The sequence below is a fragment of the Neovison vison genome, chromosome 7 (assembly GCF_020171115.1).
Source record: "Neovison vison isolate M4711 chromosome 7, ASM_NN_V1, whole genome shotgun sequence".
Classification (NCBI taxonomy): domain Eukaryota; kingdom Metazoa; phylum Chordata; class Mammalia; order Carnivora; family Mustelidae; genus Neogale; species Neogale vison.
In genome coordinates, this window is record NC_058097.1 from 199,455,127 (window position 1) to 199,477,966 (window position 22,840).

General features: G+C 60.0%; 1 protein-coding gene across 1 annotated transcript; it reads left to right on the plus strand.

Moving 5' to 3' along the window:
• Positions 1-7,546: 7,546 nt before the first annotated feature.
• On the plus strand, positions 7,547-21,943 carry CCDC88B (coiled-coil domain containing 88B). The gene is made up of 27 exons (XM_044259581.1): positions 7,547-7,658; positions 7,977-8,119; positions 8,289-8,400; positions 8,485-8,554; positions 8,631-8,689; positions 8,778-8,861; positions 8,959-9,102; positions 9,313-9,458; positions 9,583-9,664; positions 9,826-9,984; positions 10,547-10,693; positions 10,876-10,984; positions 11,163-11,299; positions 11,383-12,513; positions 15,533-15,660; positions 15,737-15,854; positions 16,613-16,708; positions 16,794-16,934; positions 17,458-17,714; positions 18,055-18,198; positions 18,402-18,588; positions 18,729-18,874; positions 19,091-19,189; positions 19,360-19,526; positions 19,991-20,197; positions 20,352-20,420; positions 21,820-21,943. Exons 1-27 carry the CDS (start codon positions 7,599-7,601, stop codon positions 21,873-21,875), a joined length of 4,398 nt encoding a protein of 1,465 aa, XP_044115516.1. The 5' UTR covers positions 7,547-7,598; the 3' UTR covers positions 21,876-21,943.
• The last annotated feature ends 897 nt before the right edge of the window (positions 21,944-22,840 follow it).

Sequence of the window (22,840 nt, forward strand, 5' to 3'; positions counted from 1 at the left end):
TGAGCGGCCCATGTGGCCGCAGAGATTGGGGGATTTTGTCCACAAGCCTCCGGCTTAACTGGTTCTCTCGGTAGACATCCGGGTGGCTCCGGTATTTGGCCAGAGGCGGCTTCAGAGACTTTGTATTTTCGTTCCCTCCTGGGCGCCTTCCGCAGGGTGTGTTCCCCAATGCTGGAGTGTTGGCTCACTGGGCTCCGGAGATTTTATTGGTCTCTGGAAACTCTGAGGCCATCGTGACAGCCATCAGTGACGTACGCGTGTGCTTGTCTCCTCGCCACGTGCCAATCCGGGCTTTACCCTCTGGATTTAGTTTTGCTAGCTTAATGGGCATTTAATGGTATCTTGGCACTGTCTTTCATGCGTGTGTCTTTAATTATGAGGGAGGCTGGCAACGGCCCGGCTTGGCGCCACTCTCCCTGCGCCCGCTAACCGGGTGCTGGGCTCCAGCCTCGCTCTCCCACTGGCCCCCCAGAAAGCAGCGGGGAACAGGGGAGGTGATGCAGCTTTTGGGGTTGCCCGTCGTTTTACTGACCCCTGCACCCCTCTGAGCCTCACTCTCCTTACCCTCTGATATAGGGATTCATTTGCTTAAAAACAGGACTTTGGCTGACTTCTGTTTTTTGGCTCTGCCTCTTCCTGGCTGTGTGGCCTTAAGCAAGGGATGCAACCTCTCTGTGTGTCAGTTTCTTCATCATCGTGGTCTCCGTGGCTCGGCACCGTGGGCACGAGGGAAGATGCAGAGCAGAGCTGAGTAAGTCTAGGAGGGAAAACGACGGGGGTCTGCTTTATTTTTTTATTTTATAAAAAGATTTTATTTATTTATTTGAGAGAGAGAACGAGCAGGGGAAGGGGCAGAAGGAAGGAGAGGGAGAAGCAGACTCCCCGCCGGGCAGGGAGCCTGATGCAGAACTCGATCCCAGGACCTCTGGATCATGACCTGAGCAGAAGGCAGACGTTTAACCGACTGAGCCACCCAGGCCTGGGGTCTGTTTTATTTTATTTTATTTTATTTTATTTTTTAAAGATTTTATTTATTTATTTGGCAGAGAGAGATCACAAGTAGGCAGAGAGGCAGGCAGAGAGAGAGAGGAGGAAGCAGGCTCCCTGCTGAGCAGAGAGCCCGATGCGGGACTCGATCCCAGGACCCTGAGATCATGACCTGAGCCGAAGGCAGCGGCTTAACCCACTGAGCCACCCAGGCCTGGGGTCTGTTTTAGAAAAGAGAAAATCTTTTGCCAAAAACAGGCCATGCAGGAAGACCAGCAGGGTGAGAAGGAGCCAGACGGTGGGGAGAGGGAGGGTGTGTGTGGGGGGGAGTTCCAGGTTGGAGGAACAGCAAATTCAAAGGGGTCCAGGGTGGGAGTCTGAGGAAGCAGGGAGGGCTCAGCGACAGAGGTCATGAGGAGGAGTCAGGGCTGAGCTTGTGGGGACAGCTGGGCCCACCCGGCAGGGTGGGGTTGGAACTTGACTGAAAGCACCGGGAGAAAGCCCTTGGAGGGTTTTAAGCAGGAGAGGTTCCTGAGTCAGTATTTCGCAAAGACTCTTTGGGCTGTGGGTGGAGGCTGCCTGGAGGACTGGGCCTTGGTAAGAGTGTCAGGGCAAGGGAGGGCGGGTGCCCCCTAGGAGTGTGGGGGCGCCCTGGGGAGAGCAAGCCAGGTGTCAGGTGTGGGGGGTTGTGCGGTGTCATGCTCTCTTCAGCTGCCGGGACGTCTTGCAGGTGGCGCCCTGAGTCCCTGGGGACCTGGCTCAACCCTGGGCAGGTGGCCCTGGGTCCTGCCCTCCCTGGCTCGGGCTTCCTGCTGCCTCCTTCCGTTGGGCAGCTGCTTCCGGCCACCCCACGGAGCATTTGTGCTCCTGCCCAGCTCTGGCTCTACTGTTGCTACCCCCAAATGGTGGGTCAGCAAACCACCCCTTCTTAGCACTTGGGTGGGGAGGAAGGAGTCCCCCAGACAAGACACCAGAAGCCCAGGTACCCAGAAGTTCCTGGAGGCTGTCTTTTTGTTTTTTTTTTTTTTTTTTTTTTTAGGATTTTATTTATTTATTTGACAGACAGAGATCACAAGTAGGCAGAGAGGCAGGCAGAGAGAGAGAGAGAGGAGGAAGCAGGCTCTCAGAGAGCCTGATGTGGGGCTCGATTCCAGGACCCTGGGATCATGACCTGAGCCGAAGGCAGAGGCTTTAACCCACTGAGCCATCCAGGCGCCCCTGTCTTTCTGTTTTTAATTCTTGAGCTTGGGGCCCAGAAGTTTAGGGAACTGGGCCCTGGCTGGACTACAGGGGTGCCCTGTGGGGGTCTGGGCCTGCTGCAGGCAAAGGGCAGAAGTTGCCCTCTGACCTGGTTGGTTCCAGGCTCAGGCTGGATTTGGCCACCCCTTGCCCTGGCCGCCCTGGGCTCTGCTTTCCCAGACTCCAGGGTCCTCCTCTCTGGCCTTTGGGGTCAGAGCGGGGCTATCCAGAAAATTCAAAACCAGAAGAGAACTAGGAGATGGTGTCCCTCCCACTCTTAACCTGTGCAGATGGGGAAACTGAGCCCCGAGGGAGGAGACTGCCATTGGTTATGTTGTCCATTTGTCTGTCTGTCTTTCTCCGCTTCTTGCCTGCCTCCTGGATCCCCATGCTGGCCATAGTGGAAACTGAACTCCCTTAAAACTACCGGAACAATGCCCGGGGGCAGGGGTGGGCTCAGCTGGTAAAGCGTCAGACTCTTGATTTCTGCTCAGGTCCTGGTATCAGGGTGGTGGGATCGAGCCCTGTGTCCAGCTCTGCGCCCAGCGCCCAGCGCTGATCTGCTTGTTCCTCTCCCAACCCTTCTGCCCCTGCTTCCCACACTTGTGTGCACTCTCTTTCTCTCTCTCAAAATAGAAAAATAGATAAAATAAAAAAAAAAAACCTGTCAGAAAAAGATACCTGAGAAAGGCAGTCACTAGAGCACCACAAACGTTTAAAATATTCGTCAGCGGGATAGAGTTTAAACGATGATGGACTAGCAGCGCAGCAGAGTACCACACAGCCGTTACAAAGGCCGAGGCCAGCGGTTCTGAACGGAAAAGAAGCAGACTGTAGAATATTTCGAGAAGGATGGAGGAGCACAGCCCTGTGTGTGGAGACAGACGTGGGCAGCTGCATCTCCGAAAGGACACAGAACATGCTAGCCCGGGGAGCAAAAAGGAGGGGTTGGAAGTCATGAGGGAGAAACTTGATTTCTTCTCTATCCTTATGCACTCTTTCTTTTATTTTTTAATTTTTTTTAAAGATTTTATTTATTTATTTGACAGACAGAGATCACAAGCAGGCAGAGAGGCAGGCAGAGAGAGAGGAGGAAGCAGGCTCCCTGCTGAGCATAGAGCCCGATGTGGGGCTTGATCCCAGGACCCTGGGATCATGACCTGAGCCGAAGCCAGAGGTTTTAACTCACTGAGTCACCCAGGCGCCCCCACTCTTTCTTTTTTAAAAAAGATTTTATTTATTTATTTATTGGGGGGTGGTGATGGGGTCAGAGGGGGAGGGAGAGAAAGAATCCTCAAGCAGACTTCCCACTGAGCAGGGAGCCTGAGGCGGGGCTTGATCTCAGGACCCCGAGACCACGACCTGAGCCAAAGTCAAGGGGTGCCCTACTGACTGAGCCACCCAGCCACCCCCTCCTTCCACATCCTTTTTTTTTTTTTTTTAAAGATTTTATTTATTTACTTGACAGACAGAGATCACAAGTAGGCAGAGAGAGAGGAAGGCAGAGAGAGAGGAGGAAGCCAGCTCCCCAAGAAGTGGAGAGCCCGATGCGGGGCTCGATTCCAGGACTCTGGGATCATGACCCGAGCCGAAGGCAGAGGCTTTAACCCACTGAGCCACCCAGGCGCCCCCTCCTTCCACATTCTTTTTTTTTTTTTTTAAAGATTTTATTTATTTATTTGACAGAGAGAAATCACAAGTAGATGGAGAGGCAGGCAGAGAGAGAGAGAGAGAGGGAAGCAGGCTCCCTGCTGAGCAGAGAGCCCGATGCGGGACTCGATCCCAGGACCCTGAGATCATGACCTGAGCCGAAGGCAGCGGCTTAACCCACTGAGCCACCCAGGCGCCCACATTCTTGACACTTTCGACCATGTGTCTGAGAACAATTTTCAAGGGAAAAATCTCGTCACAGGCCAGGAGCCACTCACTGTTAGACCCCGACACACATCCCTCAATGGCTAACTGAGCCTTGACCCCCTGGATCTCTTTGTCATCTGCTGGGGAGGCCCGGCCCTTCCTTCCACTCTCCCCAGAGCCTCCCCGGGCCTGACTTGGCTGAACCAAGTCAGAGAAGAAGGTTGAGGCGCAGCCGGGCGTGTTGGGAGTGAAAAGTGTGAAAGTCATAGGGTGACACAGCGCCGGCCTCTGAGGCTTGAGGAAGGGTGTGCCGGGGAGGTGTTGAGCAAGGCAGGGGCCCTGGGCCGCCAAGGGATTAGGCGCTGTCACCGTGCTTGGCTAACCACGAGCTGGCATTCTGGGAGGACTTCCCGGGCCGGAGTCCTTAGGGGGGCAGGGCTGCAAATAGAAGCTAAAATCCACTGGGGGTCAAATCTGGATGGACCATTGATCTTATTAATACTAAAGATAACAACCACACGGGGGACCATTTAGGGAGCGCTTCATCTGGGCCCCAGCTCATGGAATCCTTCTAACAACTCTCCTAGAGGATTCTCGGTGTCTCTAGATGTGTCTCAGGAGGGTGGAACAGTGGCTGAGCTCTTCTGCTAACATGCCTGCACGCCTTCCCATTGCTGGGTAAGACCTGGGTCGCTGTGGCCATGAACTCCTTGCTCTTTACATGCTGACCCCACTGCCTTCCTTTAGTTGGTTCTACCACTTAATAGCTGTGTGACTTTGGGCAAGTTCGTAATCTCTCTGGGTCTGTTTCCTCCTCTGTAAACTGGAGACCCTGAGTCCTTACATCCCATGTCAGTCCAATACAAATGAGTCAGTAAGCGCAATTTTTTAAAAAAGACTTTATTCAGGGGCGCCTGGGTGGCTCAGTGGGTTAAACCGCTGCCTTCGGCTCAGGTCATGATCTCGGAGTCCTGGGATAGAGCCCCGCATCGGGCTCTCCGCTTCTTGGGGAGCCTGCTTCCTCCTCTCTCTCTGCCTTCCTCTCTCTCTGCCTACTTGTGAGCAAGGAAGTGTCATGATCTCGGGGTCCTGGGATCGAGCCCCACATCGGGCTCTCTGCTCAGCAGGGAGCCTGCTTCCCCCTGTCTCTCTGCCTGCCTCTCTGCCTACTTGTGATCTCTCTCTCTGTCGAATAAATAAATAAAATATTAAAAAAAAAGACTTTATTCATTTGACAGAGGGACAGAGAGAGAAGGTGCACAAGCAGGGAGGGGGGCAGTAGGCATGGGAGAAGGAGTAGCAGACTCCCGGCGGAGCAGGGAGCTCAATGTGGGGCTGGATCCTGGGACTCTGGGATCACGACACGAGCCAAAGGCAGATGCTTAACCCACTGAGCCACCCAGATGTCCCTTTATTTATTTATTTTAGAAAGAGAGGGAGAGAGAGAATCTCAAGCAGACTTTGTGCTGAGAGCGGAGCCTGACACCGGGCTTGATCTCGCTACGCCGAGATCATGACTTGAGCCAAAAGCAAGAGTCTGATGTTAAACCGACTGAGCCACTCAGATGTCCCCAGCGTGAAGTGCTTGTAACCGTGACTGGCTGCCAGTAAGCCTGTGTGCCACGGTTGTTGTTACCCCATATTTCATCAAATGTAAGATGTCACCCATTGAAAAAAAATAGATGCCACTCAGGGAAGAAAAGAATGCTGCCGGTTGACTATGTCCCAAGCCTCTTTCATCACTAGAACCCTTATTTTATACTTCCCGAAGGAGCTCTTTATGACTTAGACAGAAATTCTCATATGTAATTCGGAGGCACACATAAAAGGGAAAATAGAAGCAAAATAAATTGGTTTACGGTATTCGGGAAACTCCTTCCCATTTAGACTCCGACAGAGATGGAGGCGCGATGTCTCTGTGTTTCGCCGCCACCTCCCCTGTGAGCCATGGTGAGTCCTGGAGCGCAGCCCACTCCAACGATCCATCAGACAACTCTGAAGCCCGCAGCCCCAGAGCTGTCGCAAGCCAGCTTCGCTCTGGACTTCCGCTTGGGGAACTGTACCGGTAAGTCTGGTTCTCTTCCCTGGGGCCTCGCACCCTTTGAGTCCTGAGGTTAAGGGAGTGCCGGCTCGGTTCTTGCCTCCAGGGCTTCCTTCGGAGCTGCTGACGCCCTTTCTGCAGGGTTTGCTGCTTCTGGCATCTGTGCCGCCGTGTGCGTGTGCAGGCAATGACAACTCTGTTAGGACTGTGGCCAGCCGGGAGACAACTCTACCCTGTAACCCGACTTGGGAGATTTCAGTGGGAGCAAGGAAGTGTCTTGGAATTGATGACACAGGAATAATCTCTGACCTTTGTGCTGGGGGTGGGGGGGCCTCCATCCCTCCGGAAGGAGCCCTTGCATATGCTGTTCCTGCTCTCTCTCTTCCTCCCCTCTTTGCCTGCTTCACCCAATCATCCCCGGTCTCAGCTTCCTCGTGTGGCCCCCTGCAGGCTGCCTTCCCCGACCATCCCAGGAGTCAGTCCCTTCACTGTCCATGCACATGGTATAGCTGCAATATTACATTTGAGCGCAGGTGTGGTTTTTGGGGGGTCATCTCCCCAGTGAACTGAGCCTTGTGGGTGCAGGGACTTGGGGGCTTTCATTACACCCCAGTATCTAGCTGTGTCTGGCAAGGCGCCGGCAGATGAAAGAATGAATGGAGGCGCCGTCGGGGAACTGGGAGGTCCTCCTGGCCTCTTTGTCTACAAGACATGCTGGGAGTCTCAGCAGTGCAGGGGTGGGGTAGGGGGGGTGAAGAAGAGACATGTTGAAGGCTTCTGCACTATACCCCTTCCTTCAGAGGCCAGAGTCCAGGCCACTTCTTGTTCAGAAGGGGAAATGGAGGCCTTTGAGGTCATATGTCCTGTCTCAATCTGGTGTGCAGAGAGGATGGGGGAGGGTAGGGCAGAGGAGGGGGACTCACTCCTGGCTGGGGTTCATAGGAGGTTTGTCGGGGTGGCAGCATCTGACCTCTCCAGGCTTCTGGGTTGGGAGCAGAGCTAGGGTGAGCTTGAGAAACACCCACGGGAAAGCGAAGCCGGGCACGTCAGAAGAGGCAGGTGTGAACGCCCAGACTCACCACATGAGGCCCAGCGTCCTTGCAGAGGCCCTGGAAGACAAGAGGCCGAGGTCCTCTTCTCTAGTTTCAAGTTTCCAGAGGGGTGGGGGACTCACCCGCCATTGTCCCCTGTGCCAGGAGGGCTTCGGGAGTCGCTCCGGGATGGCCCTGAGCCCATCTTCCCCTGCTAACCTCCGGGCCAGTTCTGTGGCCCTGCAGAGATGCTGGGAGGATGTGGGGTGGTGAGGTGGGGGCTGAGGCAGGACTCTGGGGGTTCAGAGGCCCGCCTGCTCCCGGAAGGAGGAAGCTGCAAAGGCTGTCTGTGGCTGGGCCTCGGGATCCCCAACCAGAGGAACTTCCTCTTCCTCTCCGGGCAGGTGTAGCTGCCACAGCGGGACCCACACCCTGACCGTGTCATGGATGGGGGCAAGGGGCCCAGACTCAAAGACTTCCTGAGTGGGAGCCTGGCCACCTGGGTGAGGGGGCAGGTGGGAGGCGAGCGGGAAAGGGAAGTGAGCAGCCAGGACGGGCTGGTGCTGGGTTTGGAGGAAGGTCCAGCAGAGTGGGGAGGGGGTAGGGACTGAGGGCAAGGCTGGGCACGGATATGGGGCTGGAGAAGTTGAGGTAGCTGTGAGGCAGGAAAAGGAGTCCAGACCCAGGGGCCAGGGGCATTCAGGGAAGAGGTGAGGAGGAGGCTGCGCGGGCTCAGGAGGCTGGTCAGAGGGGCTAGGGAGTCACTCTGCTGGTAGGGGAGTTCCTAACCCAGTCGGCTGACCTGGCTCCGTTCCCCACAGGCGCTGGGACTGGCCGGCCTGGTAGGAGAGGCGGAGGAGCCGGAGGGGGAAGAAGAGGAGGAAGGAGAGGGGCCCCTCTGCCCGGAGAAGAAGTTCTTGCATCTCAGCGATGGGGCCCTGCTCCTCCGGGTGCTGGGCATCATGTAAGAAACCACAGGCCAGCCTAGGAGTCTGAGGTGGCCCCTCCCACAACAAGCTGCTGGGAGGAGCCTGAGGACTGGTGGGAGGGGCCTGAGGACTGGTGGGAGGAGCCTTGTTGGGGGAGGTGGGGCCTTGATTGTCCCCCTCCCACCTAGCTCCTTGTGCCCACAGCGCTCCGAGTTCTCGAGGGGGACCTCGAGTCGTCGGTGGCCGAGACGGTCCTGCACCCCGGCGGGTGCGGAACCTGAACCACCTATGGGGCAGGCTGCGGGACTTCTACCAGGTGAGGGGCTGGGAAGGGGTGGCTGAGCCTGGGAGGCCCCCATGGGAAGGCCCCACTCCTAGGTCCTGTCTCCTTTGACCCCAGGAGGAGCTGCAGCTGCTGATCCTGTCGCCACCCCCAGACCTCCAGACGCTGGGGTTTCACCCCTTCTCAGGTGCTCTCTCCTACCACCCCTGCCTGCTTCTATCCCCTCGCCCCACCGCTAACTTTCTGTGGCTTGTGCTCCACAGAGGAGGCGGTGGAGGAGTTGGAAGGCATCCTTCGGCTGTTGCTGGGGGCATCAGTGCAGGTGAGCAGGGCAGGGCAGGGTAGGGTCCAGCTCCGAAGGAAGATGTGGAGGCTTCCTGTGCCAGCATTTCCGCCGCGTCTCCCCGCAGTGTGAGCACCGGGAACTCTTCATCCGACACATCCAGGGCCTCAGCCTTGAGATCCAGAGTGAGCTGGCTGCTGCCATCCAGGAGGTACTTGGGCTGGTGGAGAGCCTGGGACAGGCACTGCCACCTGGGGGCACCCTGCCCCTCTCCTTCCTCTGCTGAACTGCTCTCCCTACCTGCCCAGGTGACCCAGCCCGGGGCAGGAGTGGTGCTGGCGCTGGCTGGGCCCGAGCCTGGGGAGCTGGAGCCTCCAGAACTGGAGATGCTGTCCCGGAGCCTGCTGGGGACTTTGTTAAGGCTGGCGCGGGAGCGTGACATGGGGGCCCAGGTAGGAGGCACTGTGACCCAGGTGGAGGAATGGGAGGACTGTGGGGCTCCAGATATGGGGGGAGGGTGATGGGGGTTGGGGCCCAGATATGGGGTTGGAGTTGAGGGTCTTCAATGAGCAGAGCTGCAAGAGCCAGATGTGGCTTGTGGTGACGGGGGAGGGGGGTATGGGTTGGGTTACCTCTGGCTTCTGACCCTCGACTTCCCACAGCTGGTGGCTGAACTGCTGCTGGAGAGAGAGCCGGCCCCCTTGTTGCCAGAGGCTCCTGCCAGGGCTCCCCCAGAGGGCTCCTCCCACCACCTGGCCTTGCAGCTGGCCAACGCCAAGGCCCAGCTGCGGCGCCTGAGGCAGGAGCTGTGAGTACCCCAGTCTCGGATGCGCCCTGGAGGGAGAGGGGCGATTAGACGTGGATAGAGACGTGGTGGCATCGGGTCTGGGGGTTCTGGGTCCCCAGGACCCTCCAGCGTCCCTTTTCTCCAGGGAGGAGAAGGCGGAGCTGCTGCTAGATTCCCAGGCAGAGGTGCAGGGCCTGGAGGCCGAAATCCGACGGCTCCGCCAGGAGGTGCGCTCAGATGCCCCCTGCCGCTGCCGCATTCCCTAGCCCTCTCCTCATGCCTCCTCTGTCCCATCTCCTGCCCCCCCCCCCCCCCCCGGGCTCCTTCCCCTCCCCTAATCCCTCTGGCCCGCGGCTGGCCGTCCCCAGCTCCGCACCGTCTGACTCAGGCCCAGGCGCTGTCAGGACAGGCCAAGCGGGCCGAGTTGTACCGCGAAGAGGTAGAGGCGCTGCGGGAGCGGGCCGGTCGCCTGCCCCGCCTGCAGGAGGAGCTGCGACGCTGTCGCGAGCGGCTGCAGGTGGCCGAGGCTTGCAAAAGCCAGCTGGAGGTGAGACGGGAGGCGGGGCCTGGAGAGGGCGGGACTCCGGGCGGGGCCTGGAGGCGGGGCTTGCTGGGGTCCCAGTGGACCAGGAGGGGAAGCGAATTTGGGCCGGGAGAAGAAAGGGCGGGGTCTAATGGGCGGAGCCGTCGCGGCTAGGAGAAATGGGTGAGGTGGTGTCTGGGGAGAGGCTGTCTGGAGAATGGGGCAGACGGAGAGGAGAGGTGGGGGCGGTAGGTAAGGGTAGGTCCTGGAGAGGAGGATGGGGCCGAGTGCTGGCGAAGAACTGTCTGAGAGCGCCCTTCGCAGTGGAGCCTAGAGGAGGAGCCACCTTGGGAGGGGGTTCTTGGGGAAAAAGGGGCCGGGCCTACATCGGAGGGGGCGGGGCCAGATGCTAAGGAAGTGGTACCTGGATGGACCCTGGAGAGGGAGGAGCAGGTGGGAGGGAGAGGCGGGGCCTGGAGAGCAAGCGGGCGCTGGGTCGGATGAAGGAGGGAAGGCGGGGTCTGTGGCCCTGGAGTGCTTGGGGGGTTAGCATCACATCGCCACTTGTTTTTGCTCCCCCCACCAGGAGGAACGGGTTCTCTCCGGGACTCTGGAAGCTTCCAAGGCGCTCCTGGAGGAGCAGCTGGAGGCTTCTCAAGAGCGCTGCGCTAGGCTGCACGAGGCTCAGCGTGAGAATCTGCTGCTGCGGACCCGTTTGGGCGAGGCCCATGCGGTGAGATGGCCCGAGTGACCCCCAGTCAGTGTCATCTGTGACCCTTGGCGACCCCAGTGGTTCCCCCAGAGTTCTCTAGTGCTCCCTAGGACCCCTGACTCCTTGTTTCCCCTAGTGATCTAGCCCACACGTTTGGCCTGGCCTTGGTGGGCAAGGCTTGTCTGACCCTGCCCCGCCCCCAGGAGCTGGACACTCTGCGGCATCAGGTGGAGCAGCTGGCAGAGGAGAACGTGGAGCTGGAGCTGGAGCTTCAGCGGAGCCTGGAGCTGCCCCTGGGGTCTCCGGGGGAGGGTGAGTAGGGCCCCGGCAGAGGGGCTGGGACTGTGGAACTGGCTGCCTGTTTTCCTGCAACTCCAGTGGGGATGGCTTCTGACTTCATTCTCTTCCCAAGGTGTTGGGGGTGGGGGGAGGAACCAGGGATCTTGGCAAAGGGTGCGGAGGGGTCCTAACCTCATCTCCCATGTCGCAGCCCCTGTGCCAGGAGCAGTCCCCTCACTTCATGATGAAGTGAGAGAGGCAGAGGCTGGGCGGTTGCAGACCCTGGAGAGGGAGAATCGGGAGCTACGGGCCCTGCTGCAGGGGCTCCGGGGGCAGCCTGAGGGCCAGGTGAGTCTCCTCCTCCACCCATCCTAGTTGGTCCTTCCCTGCCTCCTCCTGGGGGCTTGACCCTTCCTCTCCTGTGCCCTCAGCACCCCCTGCTGGAGGAGCGGAGTGAGGACTCCTTGGTTCCTGAGCTGCATGCTGCTCCCCAGACTTGCCTGGCCTCAGATGTGCGACCCTGGGATTTGGTTGGCCAGGTGGGGGATGAAGGCACCGAGGCCTCAGGCCCGGCTTCCCCAGTACCAGACTCGGCCCTTGAGAGAGTAGCTGCGCTTCCCCAGGCTTCTGACCCAGACGCACAGGTGATAGAAAGGCCCCTCCCGATGGCTGCCACGGCCCCCCAGACTTCAGACTTGACCCTCCAGGAATCAGGCCACGTTGGAGCAATACAGGAGCCCCTGGAGAAGGCCAGCCATGGAGCCCTTCTCCAGACTCCCAGCACTGTGGTCTCCCCTCAAGGTTCAGGGGTAGAAACTCAGGCCGAGCTGTTGGGAGGAGAGATTGGAGAGTCAGGGCCCAAAGCTCAGGTGCTGAGACAGGAGGGCCCTGCAAGCAAGCCTGGACCCTCAGAGCCCAGCCTCCGTGCGCAGCTGGAGGAGCAGGAGACCCTAGGCCAAGGGCTGGACCTACCCCAAGGGCAGAGAGAGGCCAGAGAGCATGAACAGAAACTGGAGGGGACGGTTGGGGACCCAGGCCAGCAAAATCCCCAGAAGAAGCCAGAAGGGGCCCTGGAGGCCCAGACCTGGGAAGGGCCCATCCCAGGGGAGATCCTGGCTGGTGATGTCCCTGAGCAGGAGGCCATGAGGGAGGAGGTGACAAGACTCAGGAGAGAGGCAGAGGCCCTTCGAGCGGAGCTAGAGGCTCAGGCCCGGAGGCTTGAGGCCCGAGGCACGGAGGCTGCCCGCCTCTCTGAGGAGCTGGGTCAGGCACGGAGGGCGGAGACCGAGGCCCATCGGGAGGTGGAGACCCAGGCCCGGGAGCAGGCTCGACTGCGGGAGGCAGTGGAGGCAGCTGGCCGGGAGCTGGAGGCCGTGTCGCGGGAACGGGAGGCGCTGGTGGAGGCCCTGGCAGCCGCAGGTCGAGAGCGGAGGCAGTGGGAGCGCGAGGGGCCCAGACTGAGGGCCCGGGCGGAGGCAGCGGAGGAGCGGCTGCAAATGCTGGAGAGCGATGGCCACCGGCACCTGCAGGAGGCCGAGAGGGAGAAGCAGGCCCTCAAGGAGGTATGTCCGGGCTCACAGCCTGGGGTGGGAAGTAGGGTTCTGGCCAGTTGCTGGGGTTTGGGTTATCAATTCCATCAGTGACTCCAGACCCCTACTGGGGCTGGAGAGAGAAAGGCAGAGTCCACCCTTGCCTTTCAAGAGGTGCTGGGCCCAGGACACTGGACTGATGGATGTCCCCTCTCTCTGGTGGGGCGGGCCATAGAAGGGGATAAGAGTGTGGGTACGGAGCCAGACCGCCTGGGGGTTCAGTCCTGGCTCTCAGACTGTGGGAGCCAACTCCCCTCCACCCTATTTCTCCTTCTGTATAATGGGGGCGCTCTTCATCGCTGTCTCAGGTCTTTCGGGAAACCAAGGGAGATAACAGTGTGGTGAGCCTAGTTTATGCCAGACAAAGGCTCAAGACATGTTAATTATATTTTTAAAATATCTATTTATTTATTTTGATTTTTGAGAGAAGGGGGAAAGGGGCAGGGGGTGAGGGTGAGGGAAGGAGTGAATGTCAAGCAGACTCCAGCACGGGGCTCGATCCCACGACCCTGAGATCATGACCTGAGCCGAAATCAAGAGTCGGACTGTTCACTCACTGAGCCATCCGCGTGCCCCAAGTGCCTCAACCTGCTGCTGAACCCCCCACCTATCAGGCACCTGAGCATCCGTAATGCCTTCAGGTCTCCGCACATGCCGTTCCCTCTAAAGTGCCTTTCCCACCCAATAATAAGTTGATTATTATTAATATTATTTTTAAGATTTTAAAATTTATTTTAGAGAGAGAGTGTGAGTGCAGGGGGGGCAGAGGAAGAGGGAGACAAGCAGACTATCACTGAGCAGGGATCCTGACCTGGGGCTCAATCCCAGGACCCCAAGATTATGACCTGGACTGAAATCAAGAGTCAGACACTCAAGCAGCTGAGCCACTCAGGTGCCCCAAGACCTGTTGCAAAGGATGCAGGAGGCCATGGGAGAGGGAGCTGGTGCAGGGGTGGAGGCAAGGAGGCTTCGGAGAAGGGTGTGAGGAAAGGTCGGTCTCCCACTAGGTGGGAAGGGCACTTGAGAGGGAACAGCATGTGCGGAGACCTGAAGGCATTACGGATGCTCAAGTGCCTGATGAGTGGGGGGTTCACCAGCAGGTTCGTACTGGGCAGGGCCTCATCTTCCTTTCAAGCCGAGGAAGGAGTTGTGATGGTTCTTGGGAAGGAAATGATCTCAATGACCTTTACATGAGGGCCATGACCTTTAAACCCAGCAAGGTGTTGAAGGGGGGGCCCGAGTTGCGAGGCCCCTCGGGGGAAGCGGAGGAGGCTAGGAGGCGATAGGAAGGGTATTCAGGCCCGGGGCCCCATGCTGCAGGGGTGGGGTGTGCACACTAGGAATCGAATCTTCCAGTTGAGCCGTTTCCAGTCTCATCCGTGTTGTCCAGATGGGGACCCTGAGATTCAGAAAGAAGGGGTCATTTGCTGAGAGCCCCCTCGGGCGGAGAGAAGCTGGAACACACTGTTGGGTTGACCTGGGGTGAGGCGTCAGGCAGGGGAGTGGGGGAATGGGGGTGCGGGTGGGAAGGTGGGTGGAGAGGGGGTCTCTGGGGTTCACTCTGTAGGATGTGACTGAGCCACGCCGTCAGGCACACTTGGCTTCTGGGCCAGATCTCCGACCAGCCGGCTGGGCCATTAGGGGCGTGGTCCTTAACCTGTCTCGTGTCCTGGGAGGCTCAAATTCAGATGACCTGCCTTCCCGGTGAATGTGGAGAGCCGGGGGCAGCTGGGGAGTGGGGATGCCAGCAGGCGGGCAGGGCAGGTGAGGGTAAGGCGTGCTCCGAGGACTGAGGACTGAGCGCTGGAAGAGCCTGAGGACAAAGGGGAATTTTGTGAGATTTCCTGGGCAGAGCAGTTCTGGTGATGACTGGGTGTGGTGTAGGCGGAGGTGGCTAGACTGGGGAGGTCAGGGAACCTGAGGCCAGGCGGCCCGTCCCTGTGGGCTGGGTGGAGGGCAGGAGGTGCGGTGGGGGCAGGGTGCTGAGGACCTGGAAGGGGCCAGTTCTGGGGTTTGGCCCGAGGTTCAGGTTTCTTCATGGGTACCACTGTTCTTTCTACCCTTAGCCCTTGGGTTCTCCTGGGTGTGGGCCAGCAGGCAGCAGGGCCTCATGGAACCCATAGTTTTTCGAGTGAGAGGCAGTGGCCAAGGGTGTCCAGAAGGACAGTCGCCCCAGGGGAGACTTGGTGGGGTTGCAAACCCAGGAAGGTCAGAGCAGCAGCGGTAGACTTGGTGTCCAGAGACAGGCTTTGGTAGGCAGCTGGTCCGAGTTGGCCCTGGCTCGTGGTTTCATCCTGCCAGGGCCCCTGCATCTCAGAATGGTTTGGTCTATCTCTGCATCCCGCTCTGCCCCCTTCCGCAATGGTGCAGCCCAACCGCCATAGGACTCCCCGGCCTGGCCCACAGCATCTCTCTCCCCACCCACCAGCCCCCTCTGTGGTTGGGCCTGACATTCACCCAGTTCCTGTCCTCTGTCCCCATCCCTCTGTGGCCCAGGGCACTCCTCCTGTCTGCCTCTTCCAAATCCCTCTTTCCCTCACGTGGCCAGCATGGCCTCATCACGGAGGACACGGCTCGCTGCCACTGGGCACACGAGGAACCGTGGGCTCAGAGAGGTAAAGACACTTGACTGACGAGCGTCTCTGACTCCTGGACCACGGGTCTCCTTCCTCCGCCGCCAAGCTTACCTCCCAGCTCGTCCGCAGTCACTCTGAGAGGTGGCCAGGCTTTGTTCCCATTTTACAGATGGAGAAGTAGAAGGCCAAAGGGTTAAAGATCTTGGCCCAGGATGGGGTGCCTGGCTTGCTCCATCAGTAGAATACGTGACTCTAGATCTCAGGGTTGTGAGAACCTACTTATAAAGATATTTTCTAGGGTGATGGAAGAAAGACAGAAAGCTAGGTCTCCAGATGCCATCTGGCCCTCCCTGGGGAAGGATGGGGGAGGGTGGTGGTCTTCCCTAACGCTCTGAGCCTGCTGTGCCTGCCCTCAGGAGCTGGAGAAGGCCGTGGTGCGGGGCCAGGAGCTTGGCTCGCGGCTGGAGCATCTGCAGAGCGAGCTGAAGCAGGCCGCCCTGGAGCGCCAGGAATTTCTGCGGGAGCAAGAGTTCCAGCACCAGAGGTGGGGTGTGGCCCCAGGGCAGAGAGAGGGCAGCCGGCGCTGGGGGAGGGGTCGGTGCCACGGCTTCTCCCGACAGGTACCAGGGCCTGGAGCAGCGGCTGGAAGCTGAGCTACAGGCGGCGGCCACCAGCAAGGAGGAGGCCCTGAGGGAGCTCAAGACCAGGGCTCTGCAGCTGGAAGAGGAGCTGCTCCAGGTGAGGCATGCGGAGCGCTGGCAGCCTCGTCCTACCCCTCCCCCCCCCCAATCCTGCCTGCGCACATCCAGGGCTGCGCACGCTCCGGTCCCTCTAGCCCCGTGCTGGTCTTGCCCCTTGATTTTTGGCCCATCTTTTGCCTTGTGCCCCATTTGGGGACATCTTGGAGAGTGCCCCGTGCTTGGGGGTCAGGCGGACCCTGCTCAGGCTCTGGAGTCTTCTGGGGTCCTGGAGTCTTGTTTCCCTCATTCCTCTGGCGGACATACCCTAGTGGCTCTGCTTGGAGATGCCGGCTGTGTTTCTCCAGGGCCTCACTGCTCCCGAGTGAGCTCAGTTACTGCCCTTGTTCTTGTCTGGTCATTGTTTCTGAGGTTCCCAGCTCAGGGCTCAGCTCTGGTGTGTGGGGAGGCCCAAGAACAGGCAAGGACACAGGTCACCATAACACGGGGTGTCAGGGGACAGTGGGCCCCCAGCAGAGCTCTTGGTGGGTGCATGTGGCTTGGCTGGGGGGAAAGTGGCGTTGAAACCCAAGGCCCAGAGGAAAAGCAGGGTGGAGAGAGGCTGGAAAATGCTGTAGAACTGAGTGACAAAGAGCAGGGCAGATGGAGAGTGACAGATGGAGCGTGGGGGTGGGGGAACCCACGACGGATGGGGCAGGGGCACGGCCGAAGGGGTGAGGGTCCCCTGGGTTAGGTCCTTGCACCATCCTCAGGCCTCCTCCATGCTCCCTCGTGACCTCCCGGGGCCTCTCCTTGCAGCTGCGCCAGGGCCCTGAGGGGCTGGGGTCGGACAGGTACGCTGAGCCGAGGACCCCGGGGGCCCAGAGTGGGCGGCTCATCGAGGTGGAGCGCAGCGTGAGTGTCGCCCGTGGTGGGCATGGGGAGAGGGGTTTGGCCCAGTGGCCTGGCCCCTGCTGACCCCCCATTCCCCTCTGGGCAGAATGCAACGCTGGTGGCCGAGAAGGTGGCTCTGCAGGGGCAGTTGCAGCACCTGGAGGGACAGCTGGGGAGCCTGCAGGGGCGCGCCCAGGAGCTCCTGCTGCAGAGTCAACGTGCCCAGGAGTACAGCAGCCGCCTGCAGGTGGGTGACGGTCTGGGTGCCCTGTCCCCAGCCCCCTTTCCTCTGCCACCCACTGTTTTCTCTGCCCTAGCTCCCAGCCTACCGCCCTTCCTATTCCCTTGTGCCTGAGCTCTGAACACCCTAACTGGCACCGCTCTTTCCTGCCCCTGCTCCCTTGTACTTGCCCCTTCTGGCCCGGTCTTCCCCCTTCCCCTCACCTCTGTGGTTTTGCTCAGCTCCATCCCTCTCAACAGCCAGCCCTCAGTCCCTACCGCTTTCCCTGCCCTTACCCCGCCCCGGCTTCCCCACCCCTGCCCTGTGCCTCTTGCCCTCCCCTCCACGGCCTGGCCCCAGCACCCATCTCCGTGATACCGCTCCCCTCTTCTTGCCCACTAACCCTGCCTCTGCTTTCTGTTCCCCGTCGCCCTCGCTCCAGTGCTCTGCCTCTATAGTTCTCTCTTGGATCCTCTGCCCTGCCCCTCGCCTTTTGCGCCCAGTCCCTTACCTCTTTCGGAACTGGGATCACACCCACTCCTCTGCCTAGGCTGAGAAGTCTGTGCTGGAGATGCAGGGGCAGGAGCTGCACCGGAAGCTGGGGGTGCTGGAGGAGGAGGTGCGGGTGGCGCGGCAGTCCCAGGAGGAGACCCGGGGGCAGCAGCAGGCTCTGCTTCGCGATCACGAGGCCCTGGCCCAGCTGCAGCGGCGGCAGGAGGCCGAGCTAGAGGGACTGCTGGTGCGGCACCGTGACCTCAAGGCTAACATGCGGGCCCTGGAGCTGGCCCACCGGGAGCTGCAGGGCCGGTGAGCCTCCCCCAGACTCCCGGCTTCTCTCCCCAGCACCCCCAACCTGCGTGGAGCAGACTCCCTGGGTGGGTCTGACCGCCCCCTGCTCCCCCTGCCAGGAAGCACCACCACTCGACACAGCCAGCTCTGCTGCCGTGGCCTCACGTGTGGCTGGGCTCCGGGCTGAGTTCCCCCAAGGCTCGTTCTTCATGGGCAGTGGTGGGCACCCCACCAGCATTCTGCTCCTTGGCTTTGTTTGGGGGCCAGTGCTTAGGAGAGGGTGGACCCCAGAGAGTCCGGCCGCCCGCTTGCCCCGGCCCCAGGTCTCTGCAGCCCTCTCGGTCCCTGTGCATCCCAGGCACGAGCAGCTGCAGGCCCAGAGGGCTAGCGTGGAGGCGCAGGAGATGGCCTTGCTGGCAGAGCGAGAACGCCTGATGCAGGACGGGCATCGGCAGCGCGGCCTGGAGGAGGAGCTGCGGAGGCTGCAGAGCGAGCATGACAGGTACCAGCCCTGGCATCGGCCCCGCTCCTCTCGGGCCAGGTCTCTATGTTCCTGTCTGCGAAGTGGGTTGGTGGTGAGTTAGACACTGTCCCTGTGGGATCCCGCTTTGGCTCCTCTCCCACAACAGGGCTCTTCTGGCCCCCATGGGAGGCCCGGGAGGGGGACCGAGTGCCCTCGGAGAGCAACTCTTCTGGGTTCTGCAGGGCTCAGAAGCTGCTGGCCGAGGTGTCACGGGAGCGGGGTGAGCTGCAGGGGGAACGCGGGGAGCTGCGGGGCCGGCTGGCGCGGCTGGAGCTGGAGCGGGCCCAGCTGGAGGTGCAGAGCCAGCGTCTGCGTGAGTCCAACCAGCAGCTAGACCTCAGCGCCTGCCGGCTGACCACGCAGTGCGAGGTGTGGTGAGGGGTGGGCGGCCTGCTGGGGCCTGGGGAGTGGCCCGTGGGGGGTTGGGCAGGGAGGGGGGATGGAAGGTAGCCACCCGGAGCCCCATTAAATCCCCCACCGGCCCTACTGTCTGCCCGCCACCCCCCCAGCTGTTGACAGAGCTTCGGAGCGCCCAGGAGGAGGAGAACCGGCAGCTGCTTGCCGAGGTTCAGGCCCTGAGCCGGGAGAACCGGGAGCTCCTGGAGCGCAGCCTGGAGAGCCGGGACCACCTGCACCGCGAGCAGCGAGAGTACCTGTGAGCAGGCCATGGGGGGCCCAGCTCGGCTGCCCGGAGCGGGGGCGGGTCCCGGAGACCCCTGTGCCTGCTCGTGGGGTGATGCCCAGGGAAAGGGCTGGGGCTGACCGCCTGGGACTCAGGACAGCAGCGGGTTCGCCAACACCGGATTCGCCCCGGTGTCCTGAGCCTCCCTCCTGCCTGGCCTCATGCCTGTGTCCTCCCTCATGCTCGCAGGGACCAGCTCAATGCGTTGCGCCGTGAGAAGCAGAAGCTGGTGGAGAAGATCATGGACCAGTACCGAGTGCTGGAGCCCGGGCCTCTGCCCCGGATCAAGTGAGGGGCCCGTCCACCCCCTGGAGCCGGGGATCCTCCCAACCTCTGCCCCTGCCCTGCCCGCTCCAGGCCCCGATGAGGGTTTGCGTGGCTTTTGCCATCCCCAGCGTGGCCCTCTTGTCCCTCCTTCCTCCCTGGCCTTACCCCCTCTTGTGCCCTCTTGCCCCCAGGAAGGGCAGCTGGTTGGCAGACAAGGTGAAGAGGCTGATGCGGCCCCGGCGGGAGGGGGGCCCCCATGGGGGCCCACGCCTGGGGGCCGATGGGGCTGGCAGCACCGAGAGCCTGGGGGGCCCCCCAGAGACGGAGCTCTCCGAGGGCAGGGAGGCAGATGGGACAGGTGGGTCTGGGGGCCAGGTGACCAGGATGGTCCCTACCTCATGTCTCCTATCCTCACCCTGGTGCTTGCCAACGCCCTTGGTCTCTCCCTTCATCTTGTGTACGGCGCTGGCCTTCCCTGTGGCAAGCCCCTCAGCTCGTGCCTCCCTCCTGCCTGCGCTGCCACTCATCCCGTCCTGCGGGCCACAGCGGCGTTTAGGACCTCAGAGCAGCAGGGGACTTTAGCAAGAGGTCATTTATCCCAGGCCCAGGGAGGGGACATGCCTTGCCCAAGGTCGCACAGTGGGTTAGTGTCAGAGCCAGCTCAGGCCAGCCTCCTGTCGCCTCCCTTCTTCACCCAGACCTCACCCCTGCCTCTTGCAGCCTCCTTTCCCTGCCTTTTTGCAGCATCAGCCCGCTCGCCCTTCCGCTCTGCCCAGCCCCTCCCTGCACAGCTCCACACCCTGCCTCCCTATACCTTTGCAGGATCCCTTTCCCCTGCACCCATGCGCCGGGCCCAGAGCTCCCTCTGCCTTCGGGATGAGACTCTGGCAGGGGGGCGGCGGCGGAAACTCAGCTCTCGATTCCCGGTGGGGCGAAGCTCTGAGTCGTTCAGCCCCGGGGACACCCCCAGGCAGCGATTCCGACAGCGCAGGCCGGGCCCCCTGGGCGCGCCCACCTCCCATGGCAAAGGTGAGAGACCAGGGTCCCTGCTCCCATTTGCTCTCCGGCTCCCTTGGACCCAGCAGCCCCTTGGCTTTCCCTCCTGTCCCTTGGGTCTCCGCACAAGCCCTGCCCACCTCTGCTCTGGTCCCCATGGCCCATTGGCTGCCTTGTGCTCTCCCAGGACCCAGCGTGGGGTGGGATGGCTCTATCGAGACCCTGTCGGAACACAAAGCCGATGCTAACGGAGAGGGTGAGTGGGGGTATCTGGCCTGCCTGGGACCCGTGGTGCATCCACTCATCTACTTGACAATGAGCCTTTACCGAGTGCCAGGTGATATACGCTAGGGATACAGCAGGGGATACAGCTGGAGATACAGCAGGGAGCATTCGGGTGCAGGAGGGAGATAGTAAACAATGTGCATAAAAATAATAATTATCTACAATAGCCCTGTCCAGTGGAAATAGGACGTGAGCTACATGTGTAATTTAAAATTTTCTAGTAGCCTCATCAGAAAAGTAAAAGGACACAGGTAAAATTAATTTTTTAAAAAGATTTTATTTATATATGGGGAAAAAGGGCTAACAAGGAGAGTGGGAGCAGGGAGGTGAGAGAGAAGCGGGCTCCCCACTCAGCAGAGAGTCTGATGTGGGGCTTGATCCCAGGACCCGGGGATGGTGACCTGAGCCGAAAGCAGACACTTAATGACTGAGCCACCCAGGCATTCCCCTGGCTTTTTTTTTTTTTTTTTTTAAATGGCTTTATTTATTCAGGCAAAATTAATTTTTTTTTAAAGATTTTATTCATTTATTTGACAGAGAGAAATCACAAGTAGATGGAAAGGCAGGCAGAGAGAGAGAGGGAAGCAGGCTCCCTGCTGAGCAGAAGAGCCTGATGCGGGACTTGATCCCAGGACCCTGAGATCATGACCTGAGCTGAAGGCAGCGGCTTAACCCACTGAGCCACCCAGGCGCCCCGGCAAAATTAATTTTAATAACATATTTTATTTATCCCATTATACCTGAACTGTTACCATTTCAACCTGTCATCAGTGTGGAAATTCATTAATGAGATATTTTAATCAATTAGTTATTATTAGTTATCCTTTATTAACGAGAGAGTTTGTATTATTTTTTCTTGCTACGACCTTGAGCCCAGTGGCTGTTTTACACTCCAGCACGTGGAAGCTCAGATGGGCCACATCTCCCGTGCTTGGTCCCGCGCTGGGCAGCTCAGCCCCAGAATGTTAGGAGATGGCCATGCTCTGGGAACGATGGAGAGCAGGGGGAAGGAGGTCAGGAGCGCTGGGCGGGACAGGTGGCAATTTTGACTATAGTGCTCAGGGTGGTCCTGAGAGAGGAGGTGAAGTGGGAGCAAAGACTAGGAGGTGAGAGTTTTTCCTGTCAACATGCCTAGGGACAAGCATTTCAGACAGAGGGAACAGCTGAAGCAAAGGTCTGGCAAGTTCAAGGACAGGCAAGGTGGCCAGTGCAGCTGGAGTGGGGGTGGGGTGGGGGGGGTGCTGCTGAGAGCTGCAAGGGGCAGTGGGAGGGGCAGAAGGTGGAGGGCCCTGGGGGGCCACCTGGAATGCTGGGGGGCCACCTGGAATGCTCCTGTGGGAGCGGGTCTGAGCTGAGCCTTCCCCCTTCAGGCCTCGAGGTGCAGGAACCGGAGAAACGCCCTCTCACCCCTTCCCTCAGCCAGTGACGCCCTGTGGACTGGGGGCTTGGGAGTGCGGTCCTGTCACTACCGGAGTCCCAGTGCGGGCCTCTGGCCACCCAAGAATTCAGGGATCCAGGCCACCTGGAGCCAGTCCTTGGACAAGGAGGCCTGGGCCCCCAGCTCCTCCGAGGCCTACCCTGGGGCCCTGAGATGGAGCAGGGATAAGCCTGTGGACAGAGGGGACAGTTGGTCCCCAGGAGCAGTTCCTCGCCAGGCTACTGGCTCTGCCTTGCGGCCCTCGCTGAGGAGGCCGGCTCTGGGTGACCCCCCAGCTGAAGGAGATGGGCAGAGGTGGGCACGAGAGCCCGCTGCCTGGTCTGGGCGGGGAGCCAAGGACCGTTCACTGGGGAGGGTGACCTGGGCCCCTCTCTGAGCTGTATCTGGGATGCAAGGGTCATGAGAATAAAGCCGGGATAAGACCAACTGAATTTGTGTTCTGTGTCTGCTGGCCGTATCCAGGAGTCCCAGGGCACCTGCGATGCACACAGCCGAAGTCTGTGTGGGCTGGGTTCCTCCGTGCCCGTGGGCTTCCTCCCCCTGCCCAGGGCGGCAAAGGGCTTTCTTCGAGAGACGGGCTAGTCGGGCTTGCTTGGATGTCCCAGGGGGCTGGGGAGGTAGGGTTCTGGGCAGCCCAAGTCGGCTCTATCTTTGCTGAGAAGGCGGGGTCTGGGCTCCAGGGAAGCCCCAGATGCTCCAACCCCTCCTCCTTCTCTACTTTTACTTCTTCCTGCCTCCTCATCCTCTTTCCCCACCCCTCTACTTCTTCCTGCCTCCTCCCCAGTGGGTTCTCAGCCCAGTGGGATGTCACCTAGTGTCTCAGGCTTTCATGGAGGGACACAGGAGGTAGAAAGACATTGGTCTCTGACCTGGGCTTCCAGAACGACACCCAGGAAAGGGGCAATTAGGCTAGCTGGCAGGATGTGAGTCAAGGCACCTGGTGGCGCCGGGGG